The sequence below is a fragment of the Stegodyphus dumicola genome, chromosome 11 (genome assembly GCF_044657685.1).
Source record: "Stegodyphus dumicola isolate Sdum_Otavi_A_Nest chromosome 11, ASM4465768v1".
NCBI classification, from domain to species: Eukaryota; Metazoa; Arthropoda; class Arachnida; order Araneae; family Eresidae; genus Stegodyphus; species Stegodyphus dumicola.
The window spans coordinates 71,541,118-71,566,902 of record NC_140778.1 but is presented as its reverse complement, the minus strand read 5'-3'; the positions used below and the strand labels follow the sequence as shown (position 1 = coordinate 71,566,902).

At 31.7% G+C, this 25,785-nt stretch overlaps 1 protein-coding gene across 6 annotated transcripts in view; it reads left to right on the top strand.

Moving 5' to 3' along the window:
• LOC118204229 (epsin-2-like) overlaps positions 1-25,041 on the top strand; it is a 95,912-nt gene extending 70,871 nt beyond the window's left edge. For 5 of the 6 annotated variants that reach the window (XM_085826826.1, XM_085826824.1, XM_085826825.1 and 2 more), the window contains exons 8-9: positions 10,863-11,024; positions 15,580-25,041. In XM_085826826.1, the coding sequence (XP_085682952.1) occupies positions 10,863-11,024; positions 15,580-15,776 (359 nt within the window). In that variant the 3' untranslated portion in view covers positions 15,777-25,041. Of the gene's footprint in view, positions 1-6,303; positions 10,841-10,862; positions 11,025-15,579 lie in introns of those variants that run through there. The other variant, XM_085826828.1, reaches the window with a different exon arrangement.
• Positions 25,042-25,785: the final 744 nt, after the last annotated feature.

Genomic DNA, 25,785 nt, shown 5'->3' with positions numbered 1-25,785 from the left:
TTTCTTTTAACTTCTGTTTGGATGGACACTCTTGCCATCGCGTAGTTGCACCTCTCAGAACGCAAACAAGCACAATAATAATGGCCGCTAGCTAACCACGTTGTCGTTTTCTCCCATCGTGGTTGCCAGATCACTTCTGCCTTAACAATCATCATAAATGTTAGGATTTTTTAATTGATGAGCTGTCCGAAGGTCCATCAAATATTGTTTTTTCCATTTAGTCCACAATTGCCTAACCAATAAATCTTGGTAAATCTTTCTTTTAGTCAGAGAGGACTTGGTAGAGCCATCTTTAACAATGGAATTAAAGTTGATAGGTAATGTAGAATTTTTGTTTCCAAAAATCAAAAAATTGACTGTCTTTAGTGGCAACGGTTCCTCGTGGTCATTGTACACATATGTCAAAGCACGAGAATTCAAAACAGCTTCCACTTGTGCTAAAACTGTTGAAAATTCTTCAAACGTTAGTAAAGCTTTACCGAGAATTTTTCTTAAGCACTCTTTCACTGATTTTACTAATCTCTCGTAGAAGCCTACCCACCAAGCCCCTCGTTCTATTATAAACTTCCAACTGATTCTTTCATTCGACAGAAAATCTTGGAACTTCTCATTCGACAATAGTTTAGAGAAATGTTCGAGTTCCTTTTTTCCCTTTTTAAAAGTTTTCGCGTTGTCCGAATAAATTACTCGGCAATTGCCTCTCCTAGATGTGAATCTTTTGAATGCCATCATGAAAGAATCTGTAGAGAGATTCGGTACAAGTTCCAGATGTATGGCTCTAGTGACAGCGCATGTAAATAATGTTACATAGGCGTTTTGACTTCCTTCAATGTTTTTTACGTAAATCGGTCCAGCAAAATCTATGCCAGATACGTAGAATGGTGGTGTCTCATTGATTCTATCTTCTGGAAGTTGAGAAGTGGTCTGGTCAGCAGATTTCAATGAATATCTTTTACAAATAAGACACTTATTTATTAATTTCTTGATAAATTGACGTCCTTTTGGGATCCAAAAGCGACTTCGAATTTCAGCTAAGGTCGTTGCTACTCCTCCATGCATCATTTTGACATGTGCACTTTCTACTATCAAATTTGTTAGCCAGGAGTCTCTTGAAAGAATTGCCGGATGTTTTTCATCATGTGACAAACTAGAATGTTCTAATCTTCCACCTGCTCTAAGTATCCTGTTCTGGTCTAAAAATGGGTTAAAAAGATATAAGGATGATTTCTTTTCGACTTTATTCGCTTTCTTCAGAGACTCAATTTCTTTGGTATAAAAACGTTCTTGTTCAGATCGAATCCAATAATTTTCGGCATCCACTATTTCTTCAGTCATTAATGGACCTGTCAAATGGTTTGTTTTCCTAATTTTACCAATGAATCGTTTCATCCAACCAGTTATTCTCAACAATTTCCTTAAATTACTATATTTTGAGATGTCTATTACCCTTTCTTCAACTGCCGTGCATACAAATTCATAAATACCATTAATGTTCTTACGGTATTCTAATTCTTCTTCAGTGACAGGTTTCTCTTCATTCTGTCGAGGCCACAACTCAGACGACATTCTAAGCCATTCTGGTCCTTGAAACCAGATAGGATTGTTTTTCAAATCTGGAAGTTTAGCTCCTCTCGAAGCCAAATTAGCGGGATTACATTTACCGGGGCAATAATGCCAATTTTCTGGGGATGTCAAATTTTGTATTTCCTGAATACGATTTTTAACGAAAAGCTTAAATTTCTTTGCGCAGTCTTTTATCCAGAAAAGTGTGATTTTCGAATCAGTCCAGAAAAAACAAGAAAGTTGTAACTTCAAAACTTTAGTGATGCTAGTGCCCAGTTTAGCGGATAAAAGAGCTCCCATTAGTTCCAACCTAGGTAAGGTGAACGGTTTTAAAGGCGCTACTCTAGTCTTTGAAGCAACAAAAAACGTAAATATTTGTTCATTGCTAGAAATTATACGCAGATACGCTACTGTACCATACGCCCTTTTGCTAGCGTCACAAAAACAGTGTAGTTCAATCCTTTCCACATCACTGTTAACGATTGCAGAAAAATAATATCGTGGAATACCGATTTCGTCCAAATTGGAAACTTCTTTGCACCATGTTTTCCATACAGAACAGAAATTTTCTGGTAGTTCATCATCCCAATCTAAAGCAAGTGTCCAAATTTGCTGCAATATGATTTTGACTCTAGGATAAAAAATTCGTCCTATTGCTTGTAGGACAAAACGTTTAGTATTAACTTGTTTTGAGAGAAATGTTATCAAATTTTTTACATAAAAGTAAATTATGTCACCTTGGCTGTCCCAAGCGACTCCTAACACTTTCAATGGAGGATTTCTAGCTTCCGAAACATGAGGAGATTCCTCGGACTCAATGCCTTCTTTAATCCATAATTTGCACAGTTCTTGAAAATTGGTGTGCCATTTATGTAGAATCATACTAGCATCTCTAAAAATGTTAACGCATTCTAAACTGGTATTGAAAGCAAGTTCAATGTTTTGGTGTCCTCCAATGATGTCATCTACATAAATGTGATCATTTAGAAATTCGCAAGTGGCAGGGTAGGTTTTCTCATATTGTTTCAAATGGTGTTTAATGGTTGCAGCCAGCAAGAACGGACTGCTATTTACGCCAAATAACACACGTGTGAACTGATAAGTTATAAAATTTTGTGGATCATCGAATGGGTTTTTAGTAAACAGAAAACGCGTTACATCTCTGTCCTTCTCATCTACTTCTATCTGAAGAAAAGCCTGCTTTATGTCACTTGTAAATGCTACAGGGTGAAGCCTGAAGGCCAACAGAAGTTCAAGAATGTCAGGATACAAATTTGGACCAATATGCAAGCAGTCATTTAACGAGATTTCACCAGGTCCATGTGAAGACGCGCCGAATACGATACGTAGTTTACTAGTAGTTCGATCACTACGAACGATTTCTCTGTGAGGCAAATAAAATGTAATTTGAGATTCACTATCAACAGTGTCTGGAACTGGTTCAATGATGTTTTGTTGTAAATAATCTTCTAGAACTGTTTGGTACGAATAAAAGAGTTCAGGGTTATTCTGAAATCGCTTTACAAGTTTCTCAAGTCGTTTCAGCGCAATCGCTTTATTGTCATGTAACTCATATTTTCTATCAGACTTCCATGGCAGCCTAACCTTGTAACGAGAATTTTTGTATAAAATTTCCGATTCGAATTTTTCCATTATGGTATTGTCTAATGGGTCGGATGATTCATTTTCAGGTTTAATTCCTAAACTTTCAAGCTCCCAAAATTTCTTCATCTGATCAGATATTATATCTTCCTCAACTACGATATTAAAGGCTGTGGAATTATACGTTGTACTTTTAGTGTAACCTAGCAGAGACCAACCGAATAACGTTTCAGCAGCTACTAAATGTTTGTTTAAATGCTTAAGTTTCCCAGTTACTACATCATAATATTGATCAGCTCCTATCAAAAGAGTAATTTTTTCTTTGCAATCCCAAGAATCTGCGAGTTGTAAACCTTCTAACTGTTTGCCTAAAATGTGTCTATCCAGATTAGGAGGTGGTAAATCAGAACTTGAAATTTGTTCAGTCACGAGAGCTTCAATTTCGATTTTCAAATTCGGTGTTTCCTTGTTCTGTAATTTTATCTTAACAATGTCAAATGTTTTTCTAATGGGTGTTTTATTTCCAAACGTAAATACCGAAAAAGTTTCTGTTCGAATAACAGGAAGCTTCAATTTATCCGCGATTTCTTTGCTCAGGAAGGAACACATACTACCTGAATCCAGTAGAGCTCGAATTAAAACCGACTGCGTATTCTTTCGAAGTGTTACGCAACACGTTTGAAGCGAAATAGTTTTAATTTTGCTGCGTGAGAATGCTGAAAGAACATGCGAATCTTCTATACTTTTATTTTTTTCATTTCGTTCTTTCTCAGCGCGAAAGCATATTGAACGGTTATGTCGACCTTTGCACTTGGAGCAGACGAGATCGCTTCAACACTGCTTTAGGCGGTGGTTTAACTTCAGGCAAAGGTAACATCGAGAATATTTACGTAATAAATTTCTCTTCTCATCAACTGTCAGTGATTCACAGTCTTCAGTAACATGTTTGGATGTATTACAAAACAGACAGCAATTAGTATTTTTGTTTTCTTTAACCGGGGCCAAGAGCTGGTAAGTGGAATGAACGATACTCCCCTTCCCACCCTTCTCTTTATAAACACAAGTTGTGCTTTCTGATTTATGAGTAGAGAGCAAAAGATGGCTTCTCTTACGACTTTCCAGTTCTAAACGAACCAACTGCAATAATTCGTCGACATTAAAAAAAGATGACGAATCCGTTTTACGATTCTAAGGTTATATCAGACGGCAGAGTTTTCATTATGGCTGGAATCAACATATAACTGTATTTATCCGGTGTAACTTCTAATGATTTCAAGCTGCGTATTTGAGTTTCTATAGTGTCACAAAGTTTACTAAGTTTTAAAGTGTCACTGGATTTGGTTACTGGGGTAAGATTCAGGAGTTTTTGCATGTGTGAGTTTATAATTATATCTTTCCTGCCAAACCTGTTTTTAAGTATTTCGACAACTTCATCGTAATTTTGTTCCGAAATGCAAAAACCTTCTATTGCGTTTGCGGCGTTGCCGCATAAGTACGATTTTAAATAATTAAATTTTTCGATCTTTGTTAAAGATTCATTATCATGGATTGCTACCTTAAAAGAGTTCCAAAAACTTGTCCACTGTGTGTAATCTCCATAGAATTTAGCGATGGTTAATTTTGGCAGACGCATACATTTATTGCTTTCGATTTTAGAATTAGTTTTGTTAAGAGAGTTTTCATTATCCGAATTTGTTACTTTATTCAATTCTTTCAATTTTTTATTTGCTCTGAATTGCCATAACTGAATTTTCTCTTCGTATTCGATACAAGATAGAATTTCTGTTCAAACTCTTCTGCCTCTGATTTCAAGTCACGCTCTATCTGAGCATCTAACTCACTCAGAGCTTTTGATTTTGTGATTAATTGATCTAAATTTTCTTCTAATGTACTTGTATCAATTTCTTCTTTATTCAACTCCGATTCGATTTTTTTTAGAATCTTGGACACGGTGGTCCTGATAACTTTGCGTTTCGATTTTAATTTAACAACAGATTCTTCCGCCATAGTTACTCTACAAATTAGAAAGTTTAGCCCTACCTTTTTTGCCGACTTCGCACACTTGCAACGTGCTAAATCCAATTCTTGACGGCCTAATGCACCAGCTGTTTCAAAATATTCTAAGATCTATAAATTGACATCAATCAGTTTTAAAATGTAACTTTTAATATGTACAATATATACAGTTCATAGATCAAACATGGTGGTTCAGTTGACAAATAAATCTATATGCTTTCATAATCGAAAATCGAAATCAAATAGGAACCGAAGTGTTCCTAATCAAATAGTGTGCAAACCATCAGACATCCATCTATCGAGCTGCCGGTGGAGAGTCTATGGAAATTCAGAAGGCACGTCGCGTCGCGTTAACATGCAACGTTAGCGCCATCTATCAATTAATCAAAATAATTTCCACAGAAGGTATTCCTAGATCTATTTAATTCTAAACTTTTTAAATAGTCTAGAGATTCAGAAAACTTCTTAAGCATATTTTAAAGAAGATACAGTAGACTCCTAATTCAACTGGGGTAATACTGGGGATGGCATGTACAGTTAATAAAAAATCATGGTTAATCTGAAGGTAGTTTAAAAAGCATTATCATTAGTAACCTACATTATAATTAATAGAAAAATAAAAATAAAAATTTATATATATGTGAGTAGCAGGAGAGTGACAACTCAACACAACTAACGGCATTGCAGTGAGACAAAGGATGGACGAGGGAAGCGAAAGAGAACACATGTTTTCGACTAAGACGTATTAATAGATGGTGAAGCTGTTAACTTCTCAATTTTATAACTCTTTTTTCATTTGTAAATACTCATCACTGTATCTCCATCAATAACTAAATAAATACTTACCTAAATGTGTGTTGTCAGCATAGAAATCCCATAGACGCCGAGTTTACATATATATAAGTAATTTAATCTAAAGAATAAATTCATTTATTTACTTAAATGAATACTCAAAGCAGAAGAAACATATTTACACACAACCATTATTAGAAATGAAACCAAGTTATAAATACCATTCAAGAATAATGTTTGCTAGAGAACTTAAGCAATATCATTGAGTTCAAACTTGTATAAAATAGCTGATAATTTTTTTTTTTTTTTTTTTTTTTTTTTTTTTTGCAGTTTTCTTGAAATTGGTGATCTTATCTTCCACAATATCATCTTCCCTTCCATGTAACGAAGAAGGCAGGAATAAACAAAACCAATTGAAAGGACTAATACTTGATAGTGAAACAATCAAAAGCTAATGCATATTGGTGGTGTGATTTTTAATAAAAATTTGAAGCAATAGTAGCCAAGGCTAGGGTGAAAGGGATTAAGCAAATAAGTTTAGTGCTTGTTAATTACTCTTTCTCGAGGCAGTGAACATATTACTTGTTTATACCATTCTTTTTGTTTTTCAGTAGTTAATCACATGTATCGTGATGTATCGCGATACATAGGAAAAAGGGAGGGACAGACGAATTGACTTATTTGATTATTTATTTATTTTAATTGATTAGTGTAAACTGCATTATTTCGAAATTAATCCATTCCAAGAGAGTACTGAAAAATTAATTATAGGGATTTTCATAGTACAGTCAAAAGTCGTTAATTCGGACACCCGTAATCCGGAATGATCTATAATCCGGACCTCAAAGCTAAAAACTTTCTGCGCATGCGCCGCGTTGACGCATGCGCATAGGCATTTACGCATCGCATGCGCATAGGCATTTACGCGTGCGCGTAAGACATTTACGACTGCACATATGGGTGTGCGCAAGCGCAGAATATGTTTTCGCGTGTGCGTTTAATGTGTAACGGACGGTATAAGCTAAAATTATCTAATTATCTATTTCAGTTAATGTTAATGATTGTGTTGTTCCTTATTCTTCGAACTGGATCCGGCTTATTATTTTTTGCAGACTGTAAGAGCAATTTTATAAAAGTAAGCTTGAACTTTCGATTATGTCAAATAGAATTTCCGAAGCTGGAGCTCGCAAAGGATCTACAAAACGAAAGTATGTTTCGATGTACATCAAACAAAAAGTGGAATTGCTGCAAAAAATGGATAATAAGGCATATCCTTTGTTTATCTAACCGTTCCGAAATCTGTTTATCAATTTCACGCTGCTCTGCGTGGGGGGGGGACGTCACGGCGCGCAATCAACTAGAAGTTGATCTGTCAGCACTATCGTTATCTTCAGGGCAGATGTTTTTATTTTATTCGGCTTATAATTCCTTACTAAATGTAGTATTTCATCTCGATGTACTCCGTCTTTGATATGATTTAAATCAAATTCCTCATCATTATAAATATGACAAATGCAAATCAAATAGTTTTCTGGTTGCAATTTTCTAATTTCGGCTATGCGAAATGTATGCTTTACGCATGCACGCGTTGAAAGAAATGTTTAATAAAGTAAACAAATAAATATTAAGCTTTTTTTTTTTGTGAATTTTGATATCCTTTTTATAAATTACGGTTTCGTATTTTTAATTTTATAATTTCTGCATGCCATCTTACCAGATTTAAACTGATGATCTATAATCCGGAAAAATCGATAATCCGGAATTGCTGAAGTCCGGATTAAAGACTTTTGACTGTATCTTACATGACACTGCAGTGCAGATTCATTTTAGCCAACCAGTGAACCAGAATATACATCTTAAGAATTATTGTGTTCAGAACTACAATTGTATTGTATCTACGGATACATTTGCCTGCAGCTGTCATCCTTCTACTATGCTATATGCATTCTTTATGCCAACACAATCTAGAATCTTTGGCCATGATTAAAATTATTTGTGTCTTCTCTCCCATGCATTCCTAAAATATTACATTTATATAGGTCATTGTTTTATCTGTGCAATAAACCAACTCCAATCTGTTACAAACACACAAGAATATACACACTGCTCGACATTGAAAATGCAACAGCAAGAAGGAGTGGTCGGAAAGAGATGAAATTTGAAAAAAAAAAAAAAAAAAAAAAAAAAAAAGACATCAAGCAGCGATAAGTGATCTTCATTTCAAAATGATAGTCAGAATGAAGAGCGAGAACGGCGTCGGCTCAGTAGGATGTAGGACCACCTCGGACAGCGATGCACGAAGAAACATGCCTAGGCATAGAGTCAAAAAGAGTGCAGATGGTGTCCTGAGGGATGGCTCTCTATTCCCTTTCAACCATTTTCCACAGTTCGTCTTCTGAACGAGGCAGGGGCAGAGTCTGCAAATGGCGTCCAATAACATCCCACACATGTTCGATTGGTGACAGGTCAGAAGAGTACGGTGGCCAGGGAAGCATCTGTATACCTTGCAGAGCATGTTGACAGATGCAAGCACTGTGTGATCGGGCGTTATCCTGCTTAAAAATTGCATTAGGCAGCCCCTGAAGGTAGAGGATTGCCACCGGCCGCAATACATTATCCAAGTATCATTAGGCCGTCATAGTGTCCTGAATACGAATCGTAGGCAATAGCGCCCTAAACCATTATGCCACGTTGTCGCGCGATGGGGTGTTCCACAGTTACTGCCGAATTAGATCCATCTCCACGTAGATGCCACACACGTATGCAACGACTGTCACTGGATAAACAGAAGCGTGACTCATCTGAGAACACGACATTTCGCCATTCTGTCATCCACATCGCTCCAGTCCGGCACCATTCTAAACGTTGGCATCTATGCTGTGGGGTCAATGGCAGTCTTTTTAACGGACGCTGTGAGTGCAGGCCAAGTTCAACCAATTGACAGGAAATGGTTCTGTTCGTCACGGGAATAATCGCGGTACAAGTGACTTGCAGAACCGCCACAACTTCTCAGCGGATGCGTCGATCCACGCGTGCTGACGTCACTCTGGCTGCACCTGCACCCCTCCTTCTTCCCACATTTCCTTATTCCAACCATGTTCGCCATAGCCGGTGCACCGTGTTTGCATCCATGCAGGTATCAGCTGCGATTTGATGTAAGGACCTTCTCAGTCCGATTACCATACCCCTTGTAAAATCGTCTATCTGGTGGAAGGGCCTTTGTTGGTGGTGGCCTGGCATTTTCTCCTATTACACGTACCCTCCGGGATAAAAACCAACTTTCTTTAATAATTCGTCTGGCAGAAATAACGACACGAATATTGCCCATTCTGCATGTTCCTTCCCTTATATCTTACTTCACATGCGTCGGAGAGCTGCACATTTCACATCATTCGCATAACTCAGTGGCGTGCGTCTACTCTAAAATTTGCATAAATATCTGACCACTCCTTCTTGGTGTTGCATTTTCAATGTCGAGCAGTGTATATGGAAGGGAAAACTTCAAAATGAATGTTTTAAAATTTGCACTGTAAAGAAAATTTAATTCATTGACTCCTGCATCAGCCATAGCAAGCTCTGATACTAGAATCTGGTATTGTGTAAACATAGTCGAAAATAATTTTTTCTCTGCTCATTTGCTGCAACTTCTATAGCATTTAAGTGTGAAATGAGAAAAAAGATTTGATATTCACGAAAATAGACTTATGAGAAAAACATTTAGCCATTTAGTTGGTTTTTGAGACTAGAAATATATAAAGCCAAATTAGAAGGTTCTGTCTTCTGTTTTTAAAGTGAGTAAAGTATCTGATAAAGCTATTTCTTTCTTTCTTCCCTAATTTTTCTTTTATTTATTGGATTTACTTTATATAGGCTTTTTATAATTTATTTCTATCTGAAACATGTAATTACTTCATAGGCATAACTTAAATGTTATTATATTTAACCAATTTGACATGTATAAGCAAATCAATAGATTGATAACACTTTGAGAAAAATGAAATTAATGAAATTAAAAAATCTTCCATGAAAATGACAGCTTAATAATTTTGAATAATCTTTGTTATCTAAGTATTAAACATCTTACTTGTTTACAGCAAATGGATTTGTGTCCCAGCAAAATAAAATGTATTTCCACTAGAGGAAAAGTTTTGTTGTAAGGAACTTGCAAGCCAATGAAATAAATGCACAGCTGCATTTTGAATAACTTTTCTGTATTAAATAAGTGTGCAAGTCTCCACATGTTAATGTGCAATAAATGATATCATAGTAAATTTTATTTTACCTTTGCCATTTTGAACAGCAGAATTTAGGTGTAAAATTTTATTTTCTATATCTTTAATTTCTGGCAGATTGATACCTAGACAATAATGATGCATCGTATCTACGAATTCCTTGATAAATCTGAATGCCACATCTAAAATTTCTACATTTAGTGTTTTATTGGTGTTCCTATCTAAAATTACTTCTCAGTTTATTTTAAAGGGAATTTATTGGAATATCAAGCAAATGATCTAATCTAGAAAACATAATCTCATTGACAACATTCTAGCTGCATCAAAACAAGTCAAAGGAAAGTTCTGTTTCACACTGTTGCTACTTACTCTTATCAGTGCACTTCTACTACTTTTCGCTTTGCCATTCAGAGATAGAAAAAAATGCTTATTCAAACCCAGAACAGTACCTAAATTATATGAAATTATTAAAAATATTGAATTGAAATCTGCATGTCAAGATCAGACTGCATTTTTATAAATCTTATGATTTTAGCAACATTTTGTAACCAAAAAAAATTTTGAATTTTTTGAAACTTTTTTTAGGATTAAACTGTAAAAGTAAGTAAATATTACACATTATTTAAGTGCATTCTGATGCTGTTTTTATTAATTTAGATTCTAATTCCTTTGATATGACCTCCATGCGGAAGTCTTTATCAGCTGATGTTTATTCTCAGTCTGCACCTCAAGATGAAGCAAACTCTTTAGATATATTACTAAGTCCAGACTCTACCTTGATTCAATTCGATGCTTCAGCAGTTCGGTCCAGAACTCTTGGTAAGTAACTTTTATCAAAATGAAAGAAAATTTCCAATACCTTCAATAGGATACATAAAAAGAGAAATTTTGTTAAGTGATTGCTTTTAAATTTTGCTTGTCAGCTGTTAAATAATTTGAAATATATGGAATTATCCTGTGAATTTGATGTGATTTGATAAGATATAAGTTTTAATAGTTTTCCATTTGTAAATTTATAATGGTTATAGTAGTATTGATATTGCAGTAATTATATGTAAAGAAATCTGATATGAACACTACATGACTACTTTGTATGACCTATTAAATTATACATATGTTTTGCTGCATTTCATTTAAACTTATTTCCTACAATTTCATTAGACATATGTTTGTCATTTGATTAATTCAGTTCTCACCTTGCTGCAAGGCAAAAATACATAAAATCTCAATCTTCATTCAAAAATTGTAAAATACAAAAAACCATAAAACATGAAATACAGTTAAGAAAAAATTACAATTAAAATTAGAGTTTCTATGCAAAAATAGGCAATTCGGGCAGTGAGGGAGAAGAAATTTTTCTGTTGCACAAAATTGAAAGTTTACTTTTGCTTCTACTCGGCAAAAATACACTGAAGTTGGTGCACAAACTGACTTAATTCACTAGTCTGCTAAGAGTTTGAAATGCAAACACATGGCAGCCACTTTTGGCATAGTACCATTTGAATATCTTTTAAATTGTTGATAATTCTGCAGCTGTTGCATGCAACTTAACTAAAGGCATAAAAACCTTAACTGGAACATAACAGTAACATTATTCAATTACTTTTAAAGCAAAAAATGCACAGTTTACCAACATGTAAGAAAGAAAACTGAGATTGAGCCAAATAATAGAGTGGTTGTATGCTTGATGGGGGCTGATTGCAATAAAAAGGGAAGTGCACAACTATATGTTGTAGCAGTCCCATATACAAAATTTCCATATTTTACGGCTAGTTGATTTATAGTCATGCGAGATGCGTACACACATACAGACATCATGAAAAAGTTCCATTTTACAATCTGGTTTGGAAAAAGGAGTTTTATTCTGTCCATAGTACAAATATCGCACATAAACATCGTTCAAATGGATTTGAGCATGGTCAAAACGGATATTTTCCTTGAAATATAGGATACACAAAATTATTTGCAATTACAATACTTCATTTACTTCGTACAATGAAGTACAAAGCAACTGTTCAGCTTTTGCAGGCACGAAAAATAATATGTTTTATAATGGTTTCAAGCCAGTGAGCGTTACTTGCTGTTGCTCATATTTGTTGTTGCATTTCCTGACATGTGTAGCACTTTGTAGGAGTCTACATGTAGCCATTTTCTAATGAATGATGCCTGAATTTTAAAATGATCATATTTTTTTCATTGACTACTGCAGTAACAATAATAGATATTTCAAGTAGTCAATCCTGTCATAAAAAACTTTGTATTAATGGACATGATATGGTACTTTATTTGAAAATAAATAAATAATGGCAGTACAACAGTCCGGTTCATTTACAGCTATTCAAGGGAATTAACATCTGTTAAAAAAACAGTTGAATGTGGCGGCAAAACAGTAATATATTGCAGCATTTACCTGCAGAATGTTTATTGTCATACCATTCCAAACAGAGCTTCCAGTGCAATCAGAGGGTCTAACAAAATTTAGAAATCAACAAAAGCCTTTGTGCCAAGTGAAGCGAATGGCAGATTGTTTATTAAATAAAGATTCTTCAGTTCTAAATAAAGATTCTTCAGTTCCTTTAGAATTCTGCATGAACAATTGCCACAATTTTACAATCTCCATGATCTTTTTCGTCTACCAACCTCCACGTCTTTCATGGTTCAGTGGTTTCAGTTGGCAAGATAATATACAAGTACCGAAATATATTTTATTCAAAGGGAAAAAAAAATAATAATAGGAAATTCCAATAGTGGAGAAACCAGTTATGGAGTTTGAAGCTCATACATCAGCCAATTAGTTTTTAGTGTATTGAACCAAGTACAACTTTTTGATAAATTGCAGAAGTGCGGAATACCTCATGTATAATTTTCAGATAGGGCTTGCTGTCCATTAGCAGAAAACTTTTGCCCCACTGGTAAAAGAAACCAGTTGGAAATGCAGCAGAAAATAGAAGCAACTGGCAACAACTTCAAATATTTATAATGTTGTCTTAATTGGTAATATTTACCAATTTATTAATAAATATAAATTTGCATACATGATTATAATAACTTAATTTTTACTTTAATCAGTATGTAGTTCTAATAATGGAGAAATAGTAAGTGTTTTGTTTGTTTATGTGCTTTTGCATACAAAAATGTGTGCTTAAAATTAATATTTAACATAAAAAATAATAAACCAAGTAAAACGTCTATGTTTGATCCTCACTAGTTTATGATTGTTTCTTTAGTGCACATTTCTCTTTAGAAATAGTTTCATATTATATTAGTAAAGAAGTTTTAATAGTATTTATTGATACAGTCAAAAGTCATTAATCCGGACTTCCATAATCCAGAATGGTCTATAATCCGGATCTCAAAGCTACAAACTTTCTGCGCTTGCGCATAATACGTTTACACATGCAAGTTTAATGTATAACGGACGGTGTAAGCTAAGGTAAAATTATCTAATTATCTATTTCGGTTAATGTTGCAGATTGCATTGTTCCTTAATCTTCGAATTGGATATAGCTTATTATTTTTTGCAGACTGTTAGAGCATTTTTATAAAAGTAAGCTTGAACTTTCGATTATGTCAAATAGAATTTCTGATGCTGGAGCTGCCAAAGGATCTACAAAGTGAAAGTATGTTTCGATGTCCATCAAACACAAAGTGGAATTGCTGCAAAAAATGGATAAAGGCATATCCTTTGTTTCTGTAACCATTCCGAAATCTGTCAGCACTATCCTTATCTTCAGGGCAGATGTTTTTATTTTGCTTATAATTCCTTACTAAATGTAGTATTTCATCTCGATGTACTCCGTCTTTGATATGATTTAAATCAAGTTCCTCGTCATTATAATTCACTTCCGAAAGTGAAGAAAGTGGCACAGAGATTATTGAAAACGAAAAAATTTCGATTGACAAATTAGTCGGTATTCTTGACACAGCAATTATAGGACGAACAGCGGTACTTTGTAACTGAACAAGAAATTATGTCTGTTTATAAAATTAAAGAGAAAGTATTATCACATAATACGAAACAACTTAAACAACTTACATTGAAAGAAATGTTTAATAAAGTAAACAAATAAATATTAAGCCTTTTTTGGAAATTTTGATACCCTTTAGATCCTAATTGTTCTTTATTTCATAAATTATGGTTTTTATATTTTTAATTTCATAATTTCTGCATGCCATCTTACCAAATTTAAACTGATGATCTATAATCTGAAAAAATTGATAATCTAGAATCACCGAAGTCCCGACGAGTCCAGATTAAAGACTTTTGACTGTATCTGTTAATGCTATTATATCTGTTTCTACAGATGGTAAACCAAGATGTTTTAATACATTATAAGAAATTAATAAAATTATTGTTGTAGATTGTGCCAGCTGTTAAAAAAAAAAAAAACTGTTTGTGTTGAACCCCACAGAATAAAGAGCATCAAAAAAAGTGCAATGGTGATGCTAGTAGTAAGAATCAGCAGCAAGCAAATGTTCCTTCCAACAAGGAAGTATGCAGTCATTTGTAAAATAATTCAATTGCACTTCTGGGGAGGAAAGAACCTGAAGAATGCAGGCCAATATAAGAAACTGAGTGCCAAAGCACCCCAAAGGGCAGAAAAGAATGTTAATAAAGCAATAACAAAGGAGAGTTTTTTTTTTTTTTTTCCCACTATTCTCTGCCAATAAACGTCCATTCTTTTTCCTTGATCAGTTTACTAAGAGCTATACATTATCTAAGAGGAAACAATTGACTAGATGAAGTGCATAATCAATATCAATAAACACTGGATGGCTAATACTTTGGCTAGGTAGATAAAGTTCAGAAATTAGCATAAAGGGAGTTGAACAAAGAAAAATATTCATAAGGATAGCGCTTTAGGTCTTACTACATATCGGTAGTATATGTTCGGAAATTATCACAGATAAGGAACTTGTCTTTAATGCTGGTCATTATTAAGTACATTGTTTCGCAACAAATTTTCAGCTTTGTACTCAATGTTAAATTTACTCCAAAAAAACTGTTACAGGCTGATGTAAAAAATGACAAATGGGGAATCAAATAATGAGAAAAGATAGGTAACAGTATTTCATGAATAAAACCTAGCTGGCTGCGTTAGATTTAGAAATGTCTTATTTGTAATTTTTGTAACTATTAGGTATGTTTTCTTAATTTGTCTTACTTTTAAACAGTGTTTAAATTTTTTGCCTTGATATAATAATAGCCTATCTGCATTACAATCTGACACTGACTAAAAATTTATCACCCTTCGTAATCAGTATCAGAAGATGGAAATATTTTACTCTTATTTTGTTGCAAAATATTGAAGCTTGACATTATTCCTTTTCTAGTTAATTAGATATTATTAAACTTATTACTTGCATCTTTTAGGCAATCCATTCCAAGCAGCAAAGCCATCACCAATGACTATTAATGAAATCAGAGCTCAGAATTCCCCTCAGGCATTTCCTATGTCTGCAGAAAGTAATCTTCCAACATCTACCAGCATGCCTTTGCAGAGTGTGCTGCACACAAATGCCTCCTATGTTAGTCAAAATACCTCAGTATCGCAAAATCCTTTCATGTAATCACTTATCTGTATTTAGGTTTCTTCTAAGTTGCTGATTTTTGTGTTAAGAGCACTTTTAAGTTATGATTTAGTTCACTGTGGTTGTCATTTTATTATTAAAGTAAGAAATCAGTTTTTTTAGTTTTTATATTAGAATACTTTTTATATCTATATATGCGTTATGTAGTGTTTGTTGTGAGACTTCTGTTTTATGAAATATTAAGGACAGAAAATATATGTTTTGTGTAAATGCTGGTTTTAAAAATAAATGGAGCAATAAAAATCGACATTTATATTTATATATTTAAATATTTTTAAAAACTTTTATCAAGATATATGTGCTATTAAATATTGCATTCTATTTATTTTTGCTGTTTTTTCTTTCCCTTTCATATTTATGCAAGAAACAAATATAGGAGTGGCCAGCCTTTCAAATGTCATTGAGTCAGAATTTATTTGCTGCTATAATAAAAGCATTTGTAAAAATAATTTTTTTTTAATATAACAAGCATTCATTTTTAAAACTCGCTGCTGTATAAATTACAGTTAAAATATGTAGTTCTGAAGATTTCTCATTAATTTTATTAAGTAAAATTGTGATTAAGAATTTCAGGATTATGTAAACTAAAAAGTCCAGTATAGTATTATATTGTAAAATTTGTAATGGACGCTTGTAAAAATGTGAGTTTTGGGTAAGGTATTATAAAAATTTTGGTTTCTTATTTCTTTAAAAGACATCCTAATCATTTTTAACCTTTTTATTTGTCATAGCTGCCACCTGTCCTAGTTTTTCATCACATCTCCTGGTCTTCCAGTAGATACCAAATTTGCTGGTTTTTAATTTTTAGCTTTAAATGAGGAAAGTGTTTTTCAGCAATAAATGAAATTAGGTGAATTAATGAAACTTGAATTGTGCAAACTGCATTAGCAATTTTCAGTAAAATTTTTATTCCTAAATTGTGTTTGATCTGTATTAGACATTTGTAAAATTTTATACGAAGATTGAACCAAAGTTTAATCAGTTAATATTTGTATTTGTTTTGAATCAATATATGATACATTACTAAATTTATCTGCACATTAATTATTAATGTTGTAATAGTTTGCTCATTAATTATTAATGTTGTTTTCAAATACTTTGATAAATTAAATTTTTCTTTCCTTATTCAGGATTTTACCAGCATAAAGGTGTAAGAAAATTGCAAACTTAGCCAAAGAACATAAAATTTAAACTTATTATATATAAAGGTGCGGCAATGACACAGGATTTTGAAACCTCCACTAGCGGTACAAATTTATTTGCAGCAATATAAATTTACAATGCTTGCAATTTGTGAGGAATGTTTCTGAACAACTTCCATATCTTGCATAGATGTGTCACGGTACAAAATGTCCATCACTTGAAAATCACGTAATCCATCACTTGACATCACGTAGGTGGCCCTTTTTCCTTCATGCACATTCTAAGACTTTTATGGAAGTTATCCATCATATCTTGCAGGACTGGCATTGGAATTAATTAACTTCATCCCGAATTTGAACTTTCAGTTTGTGGATGGTATGAGGTGGGTCACACCGGAAGGTCTCAGATTTCAAATGAACCCAAAGGAAGAAGTCGCACACTGAAAGTTCAGGGAATCTTGGATGCCAAGAAATGGCTCCATTTAATAGAAATCTGCAAAGTATGGTGTGTGGCACCATGTTGTTGTAAGAATGTGTTTGCAGTTACAGGAAGATCAACAAGCTGCCGCACTAGTAAATATTTCAATGTATGAGCATAACATTATTTATTCACATTAATGTGATCATCCTTAAAAAAATAATAATAATAATAAGGTCTGATGATTCCAAATGATGATATGCTGCACCACACTGACACTTTCTGACTTTGAAGTGGCTTTTTATGAAGCATTTCAGGATTTTCACAGGATCAGCATCTAGTTTTGCTTGTTAAAAAAGCCTGACACATAAAAATTGACCTCATTACTCATCATCATTCTCGCAATGGCCTGAGTTGTCGTTCCGGTAATTCCGGCAAAAGCCTAGTCTCTTTGGATGTTCTCCACATTCAGTTTTTGCACTGTCTGCATTTTTTATGGGTTGTATTGCAGTTCCTTGTGCAGTGTTTGCCGTACATTGCATTCCGATATATCAATACTCCGATATATATATAGTTGCAGTGCATGCTTGCGTGCAGAACGCCTGGCACTTTGGTTGAAAACTTCTTCCACTCTTGCCACATTCTCTGGTATGCACAACCTTTTTGCACTTCCACTCCTCTTTCTATGCTGCATGGCCACATAGCTGTTGTTTTTGTAAATGCCTTCATGGCAAAAAGCACGTTGTTTGCTGGTCCTTGATGCCATCTCGACTGAACACCAATATCAGTATCAATGGCTAAGGTTTATTGTCCATATGGCACCACTACTGCTTTTTGATTCCTAATGTAACTTGCTATTTCCAAGATTGCCAAATTGCCCATTTCATTATAAAGCAAATTAAGACAATCTGGAATTCTTTTGAAATAATGCTGCCATGCGGCTTGGGGGGGGGGAACCTCTTGGTAACTTACGGTTTTTAATGTAAGAATATTGTGGTGTTTTATATTTCAAGATTGGTTGGCACCTGTTATATATATGTGTGTATGATATGATGTTTTTTTTTTTTTTTTTTTTTTTTTTTTTTTATGGAAAGAGGAAATCTGAATTATGTTTGAGTCATGGCTTAGATGCCATGACTGCTTGATGATGAGATTTGCGTAGATCATAACTGGGGTAAAAATCACAACTGGCTTGATGGTTAAGACATTTTTTACAGCACCAGTTATTCAGAAATATTAAAACTGGGACAACGCAAGCAGTGTTAAGCATGCCCCACAGTTTCAATATATGTAGTTTACATTTTAGGCACTGAAAAAGAAACCGAAGTGAGAAACACAGTGTGCTCAAGCAACACCAAGTGTAAAAAAGCACTGCATACTCACTTCATTTTATTTGTAGCTGGAAAGTCATTGTGTTAATCCTGAGCAGCAACTGGGCTACAAATGTTGCATTGCAGAGAGATTGCACAGAAAGATGCGATGTAGTGCGTGGCAAAGTGACACAGCGAAGCGTCACTCTCTAAGCAGGCCTGCATTTAATTCAAATTTATGAATTGTAAGATCGATTGCCAGTTGATTTCAGTTAAGTTTAATAATTTTGTTTCATATTTTATATATATATTTATATTGTATAAGGATTGTATTATAAGTAGTTGAATAACCTAATTTATGCATTATAAAGCAAATTGAAATAATTTTTAATTCTTTTGAAATATGGGGTAAAAAAACCCTCCCAGTAACTTTCGGCTTTTAATGCAAGAATATCCTGGTGTTTTATATTTCAAGGTTGGCAGCTATGATCTGTGAGCAAAGGATGAAAACTTTGCTAAAATATGATTAAGAAAACTGGAGGTAAAACAGTGAGTGAAATACAAGAATTCCAATATCCTCCCCCTCAAAAAAATTGTTGAGACAATAAATGAAATAAAAAATTACTAAAAATAAGCATTTTTCCTCATTTGTATTATTGAATTGCAGATATTGAATACATAAAAATGAACAGTACATGTCAAATGTTAAGTTCAGTAAATAGCACAAATAAATTAAATTCAATAAAAAATGTTCAAGACCAAAAGGTTATAGCTTTTCTCTTATTCAGAGATTATTATGAAAATATTTAGTACTTGCTGTCCATTAAAATGCATTAAGCTTAGGACTTGCTGTCCATTAAAATGCATTAAGCTTAGGACTTGCTGTCCATTAAAATGCATTAAGCTTCCTGATACTATGCCAAACTTTTTTTAATTGACATTAATTCTAGATAAAATTGGTTTATAAAAAAGTACCTATTACAATTCGTTAGTGATATTGATTTTAGTCAAATACTTTTAATCATATTTTGGAGCCTTTAAGTTGTAATATCAAAAGTATTTTCCTATGACCCTCTCAATAACTCAAAAGTATTTTAAAGTTATATTATTTGTTGTTTTTTTAGAAGTTCTGTAAGTATTCATGAATAATTGTTCTTCTGTTAACCTAGTAGAGTTCCAATTAAAGATGCTTTCTTTATATAGATTTTATTGTTTGTAATTAAAATTTTCAGTTTTTTCTTTTTGCATACATATTCATTGCCATAAATTGCAAACATGTAAGAGAAAGGACAGAATATTTTCTGTGATATGTGCAGCCTTTTATGCATCATTTCAAAAATTAGTAAATAATGTAAAGTTTGTATTATGTAAAAGTTTATATGCATTATGTAAAAGTTTGACCACTTCTGCTGTAATACTTAGAGAAAATGTAAAATTAACCCATCTTCTTAATGTGTCTCCCTTGTGAGGGAATAATTTTTCACTATATATGTTCTCTTTTCTCCTATCACTTTCAGTGCACTCTTTTTATTTAACTCTGTATTCTGATTCAAACTAGACTTTTTTTTTTATTATCTTCTAGTAGTAAATTGTATATATTACTAGTGAGATGGAAGTTTTGTAAAAAATATCAATTATCAATTTCTTATATCATAATAAAGTATTTGCATAATTGTGTTTTATGCAAAGTATTGGCTATAAGCTCACGCTTATATTTTCATTTGAAATACAATATGTAAAATGAATTTTATGAAGAATCTCTATGCATTTTAAAAACTTGAAATATGTAAATTAAGCTGTGCAATGATTACTTTGCTCATAGTAAGTGTTTTGCTTTAATTCTTCAGAATTGGTCCAGAAGAATAATTAATTTTTATATTATATATATATAATGTGCCCAGTATTTTTTGACATCTATAGTAAGTTAAGTTGTTAATGTGAAACATTTTAGAGTAACTAGTAGCAAAATAAATTTTTGCTGTATAATAAATTTGGAAGTTTTGATGATGTTTAAATGTTTTTGCAGTTAATGTTATGTAGTCTTTTATGACCCCTTTTGTTTAATATTTTAGCAGTGTTTGAGAATCTTGTGTATAATTGTCTTATTAATATATCACATTAACACATTACCTATTATGATATAATGGTTGCACCATATAGAAAATATTGCATCACTTGAAATTGCTTCATAGAGTTTTATGAAATTACAGCTGAATGATAACAAGCTAATTTTCATCCTCGCAAATGGAATTACAGTATAGTAAAGATTCAGATTTATACTGTGACATGAAAGTTATTGGTTTTAATTGGAACTTTTAAATAGGTAAGCTTTTTAATAATTAATGAAGAGTGGTGCAAATCATATTTAAATTTGATAAAATAATATATTTAAGAGGTGGGGGTAGAAAGGTGTGAGGAGAATTTATAAAAGAAACATTTTAAAGTACAATTTAACTTAAACCAAAGAATAAATTTGTTAAATAAATGTTTATTTAGGGTGGATAAGAGGGTGATGGATGTTTTAGAAAAGTGGGAAAGAGTTGCAGTGTGTCTCAATGTTTGGTACCTGAACTTTTTATTTTGGTTCTTATAACTATGGTTTAATTCTTAGCTTCTATTAAATATATTTTGATTACACTTTTTATATGTATATTATGAAAATGTTTTTCACTTAGAACAGGCTGTATGATATGTGGCTGTACTTATTAAAATACTTAATTTTTAATTATTTATATTATGCATAATTTCTTTGCTGATTATAATCTTTAAATTGTTTCCAGGAATGTAATATAGGAATGTGCATACAACCTGAAAAAAAAAATGGTTTTTAATTTTTTTTTAAGAAATAAATATGAGTAAAATGAAGTGAAAAATAAATCTATGACATATTTCCACACTTCTTTCTCTTTAGAACTATAGAACACATAATATATTCCAGGTGACACACAATTTCTTGTATTTAAAAAAAAAAAAAAAAATGGTGAAATTTGTACCTCAATAATAAGCGACTTTTTATAGCAAAATATGATATTTAATATTTACCCGGTTTTTAGTTTTAAGCTAAGCAATTTTTTATATTATTTAAAATGCTAAAAAAAAGTGCTGCATATATTATTTTTTGTTGTTTTTAAATGTAAAAATATGCTGCATGTATTATTTTGTGTTATTTCCTGTAATGTAAATATAAATAAACACTGCAATTTTGATAAAGAATGGATATGTGCTTACATTTGATAAACTTAATGGAATGTACATTTGAAAAACTGTATGCATGATTGTGTTTTTTAAACATCTGAAAACGTTTTTAAAAAGTGCATTTTTATGAAAACGGGCATTTAGCATTTCTGATTTCTGAGCAAATGTTTCATTTTTTGACTGATATAGAAATGCTTTTCCTTGTTTCTTTTATATATATATATATATTTAAAACAGAAATATTTCTAACAAGTAACTGGCATATTTTATCAAGACTTATTATAAATTGAGAAGTATTGTTTTTTAATTATATATCACATATTTCAAATTTTAAGATATTCAGTAATTTAAATGAAAATTCTTTAAAATGCATATCACAGTATAAATTATAGTTATGTAGAACTGAACCTTTTGATACAAATTTCAGTAAAAAACAGGCTTGGTAAAAGCATGTAACCACATCTTTGTCAGGTGTATTAATGATTTTTTTCAATTTTTGTTAATAATAGAATCTTCATTTGAAGAAGTTTTGCAGTGAATTTTTGCAAAAGGTTATTTAAAAATGTAGTTAAACACTCTTACAGTCATACATGTTGTATGTTTTATAGGCATACTGTGTTAAATCAAAAGCAAAATTATAGTTTAAAAGGAAGAATAAACATGAGAGATGGATGTAGGATTAGTAATAACCCATTTGCATCATTTAGTTAGCATAAAATATTTGTCATAAGTGATCACAGAAATAAGAGCAGTGATTCAAGCAGAACCATATATATTCATTTATCAAGTACAGTATGCTATTCCTATAGAAATTTTACACAAAAACTTTGAAGATTATTTTTCTGTAATCACAAACAAGGGAATAATTTTCATATGTTTTTATTCTGAACTAACTTAATTTGAATTGAATTGATCATACTGTGCTTTTCAATGTTTGCATATTTACTTTTTAAAATATTTTCATTAAACTCAGTGCTTGACTTAATATCTTCTTCTGGTTTTTTGTTTTTTTTTACTGCTTGAGACAGGAAAAAAAGTTATTGCAAGTGATACAAAGGCTACATATATATATTTAATTCACTGACTACCTCTTTATATCTTATAAAAAATATGACTCAAAAACTTAGTTTATATGCAAAAAATCTGTGTGAAAGAATAATTGTAAAAAATTTAGAAAATTATGTAAGAAAAATTGAACACTTTAAAAGAAGAGATTATCATAGAAATGCTAATAATTCTGGCATATTTGATTCTGATTTGAAAAAAGACAAAATATATATCTATTGAAACTTTCATGGCTGTAGTATTTAGAATTGAAATCATTCTAAGTATTTTTGGGTTTGCAATCAAATTATCTGTCTGTCTATCAGCTCAAGTAAATTTCAGAGTATTTCTTTCTTTGATGCAAATGGGTGAACTTTTTAAAATGTACATGCTTCTTTCCCTCTTAGTTTAATAAATGTGTAATAAACATACATTTAAAAACTGTTCTACCTTCTGCTAGGTTCTGAAGAGTTTTCCTTGTGTATAACAACTGATTATGTACATTGTTCAAAATAAACTGAAATCTGTTTGTGAAAAATTACAAATTTCATCAGTTGTTCAAATAAACTGATATTTGTTTGTGAAAAATCACAAATTTATAACTTGCTGATGTATTTGTATCTGAATCTAGCTCCGTAGCTTAGTGTGTACAATATATATTGTTTAACTTTAATAATTGCAGTACTCTGATGAGGTTTTTTAATATGCTCTGTAGATTTACAATAAGATTTCTTATATATTTAATGAAGTTTAATAAATAAATAAAACTCCTGTTAAATTTATTTTGCATGTGAATTTATTGATAAAATGAATACAGTTCAGGTATGCATGAATATCAAATCATTGTTCAGGAGCTAGTTGTTAATTTTTTCAAACACCTTTTGAGTTACTCTTTGTGGATTATAATTGTAAAAGTCTGTTGTATCCCATAATAACTTTCTGATTATTAAAAGGAGGAGTAGTTATAGCAAAATATATAGTAAATGATTATAAAAATTATACATTTTTGAGACTCTAAATACTATTATATTGTTGATAATTTTCATATTCCCTTTGTTACAATCTGCAAAATTTAGAATTTGTTCATTTAGAGATATATAGAAACTTGCAGCAACAGATCATGGCAAATGAACATTAGAAATCAAAACAATTTTGTAAATACAGAAATGTATGACAGATTTAAAAATATTTTTAAAGCATACTTAATCACTTTTTACTAGAATGTAAATAATTTACTTTTTTATATTTAAAATAAATGTCATTATTTTAACAGTTATTGCTTATTTTATAATTCTGTAAGTTTATGCATATGATAATTTAAAAATAAGTATATTAACTAATTTATTAAAGTTTCATATTTATGAGCCTTTTGCAAGTAGAAAAAATAAAATTTACAGTTAAATTACTACATATATATTGTTTACATATTAGGCTGATAATTTGGTCCTTTAGCAAGTATTAGTTCCAGCCATTGAACCGAAAATATGAATTACTTGTACTCAGAATTTTCTTTTATATCTGTTGTTCATGTTCCTTTTCAAAAATCACTTTCAGAGTACAAATTCTTAAATTCAAAATAGATTTTTGCTAAAGCAATAATATTCCTTTTTGAACGAAGCATTTTAATTCTAATTAGTATTTTACAGATTGTAATAAAATATCACAAAATAACAAGGCAAATTCAAAATAGGGTGTATTTCTTTTTTGAACTAAGCATTTGAATACTTATTAGTATTTCGTGAATTGTAATAAATTGAACAAAATGACTGGAGGCTTTTAGTCTAGTTCCTTTAGGTTTAAATGTCTCATACTTTCACATTAAGAAATTATATAAAAATTAATATAACTGTACATATTTCTTGTAAGATTCTATATTTTTCAAAGGCACTGTGGCCTTAATCTAAATAGTATTGTCTATTTATGTGAATGCATGTCATTTAGATTATAAACCACATCTTTTTTGGGACAAATGCTTGATTTTTGAATATATCTAATGTGTTCTGCTATCAGTACTAAATCTTTACATATCTCAAATATGAATTTGAAACATATGTTTGATATATTGAGACAGTTTTTTTTTTTTTTTCCTTGAAATGAAAATGCAATATAAATAAATGTTATTTTTAATTCATTGAGCTGAAATCTCTCATTTAAATGTCGCTCCTAGAATATTTTATTCTTTGATAGTATACATATTTCATACAGTGATGTGTTTTGAAAATAAATGTTGAGTTCATCAGATTAAACTTCATTTAAGAAATGTAAATTGCTATACATAGGTATTTATGATTATGTCTGTATATTAAACATCCAGAACAAAATGTTCTTAAAAGTTATTAAAAAACTAGAATTATTTGTATGCAGTTTAAAAAACAATTTTTTTAAGAGCATACTTAATGAATTACTCTTAAAGCATTCATTTGGCTATATTTATTGATTTAGAATTTAAATTGCAAATTAAGATTTATTATTAGACTTTTAGAAATCTACTTATATTTCCAAGGCTATGGGTAAAGGCATTATAACTTGAGATGTGCAAAAATTAGTTCAAATTTAAGATACAATGAGCAATTTCATAAAGTTCCAAAGAGAGTAGTTTGAAGGTGTCTATCTAATTAGTCATCACTGACATAAATTGATAACTATTAAATGTATCAAGAGATGCTATGTCCTGAATCATTCAAGTATACAATATTCGTGATAAAGTATGATTTGTAAAACACAGTTGTGGAAGAAAAAAATATGCTGACAGAAAAAGAAGTGCAATCATTTCAAGGATAAAAAAAGCAATAAATGGAACAGCTGAGTGTAATTTGTATCTACAGGACTCCGGTTCAACTTGTGATATGTCAGGGAAACTGCATAAACAAAATATTAAC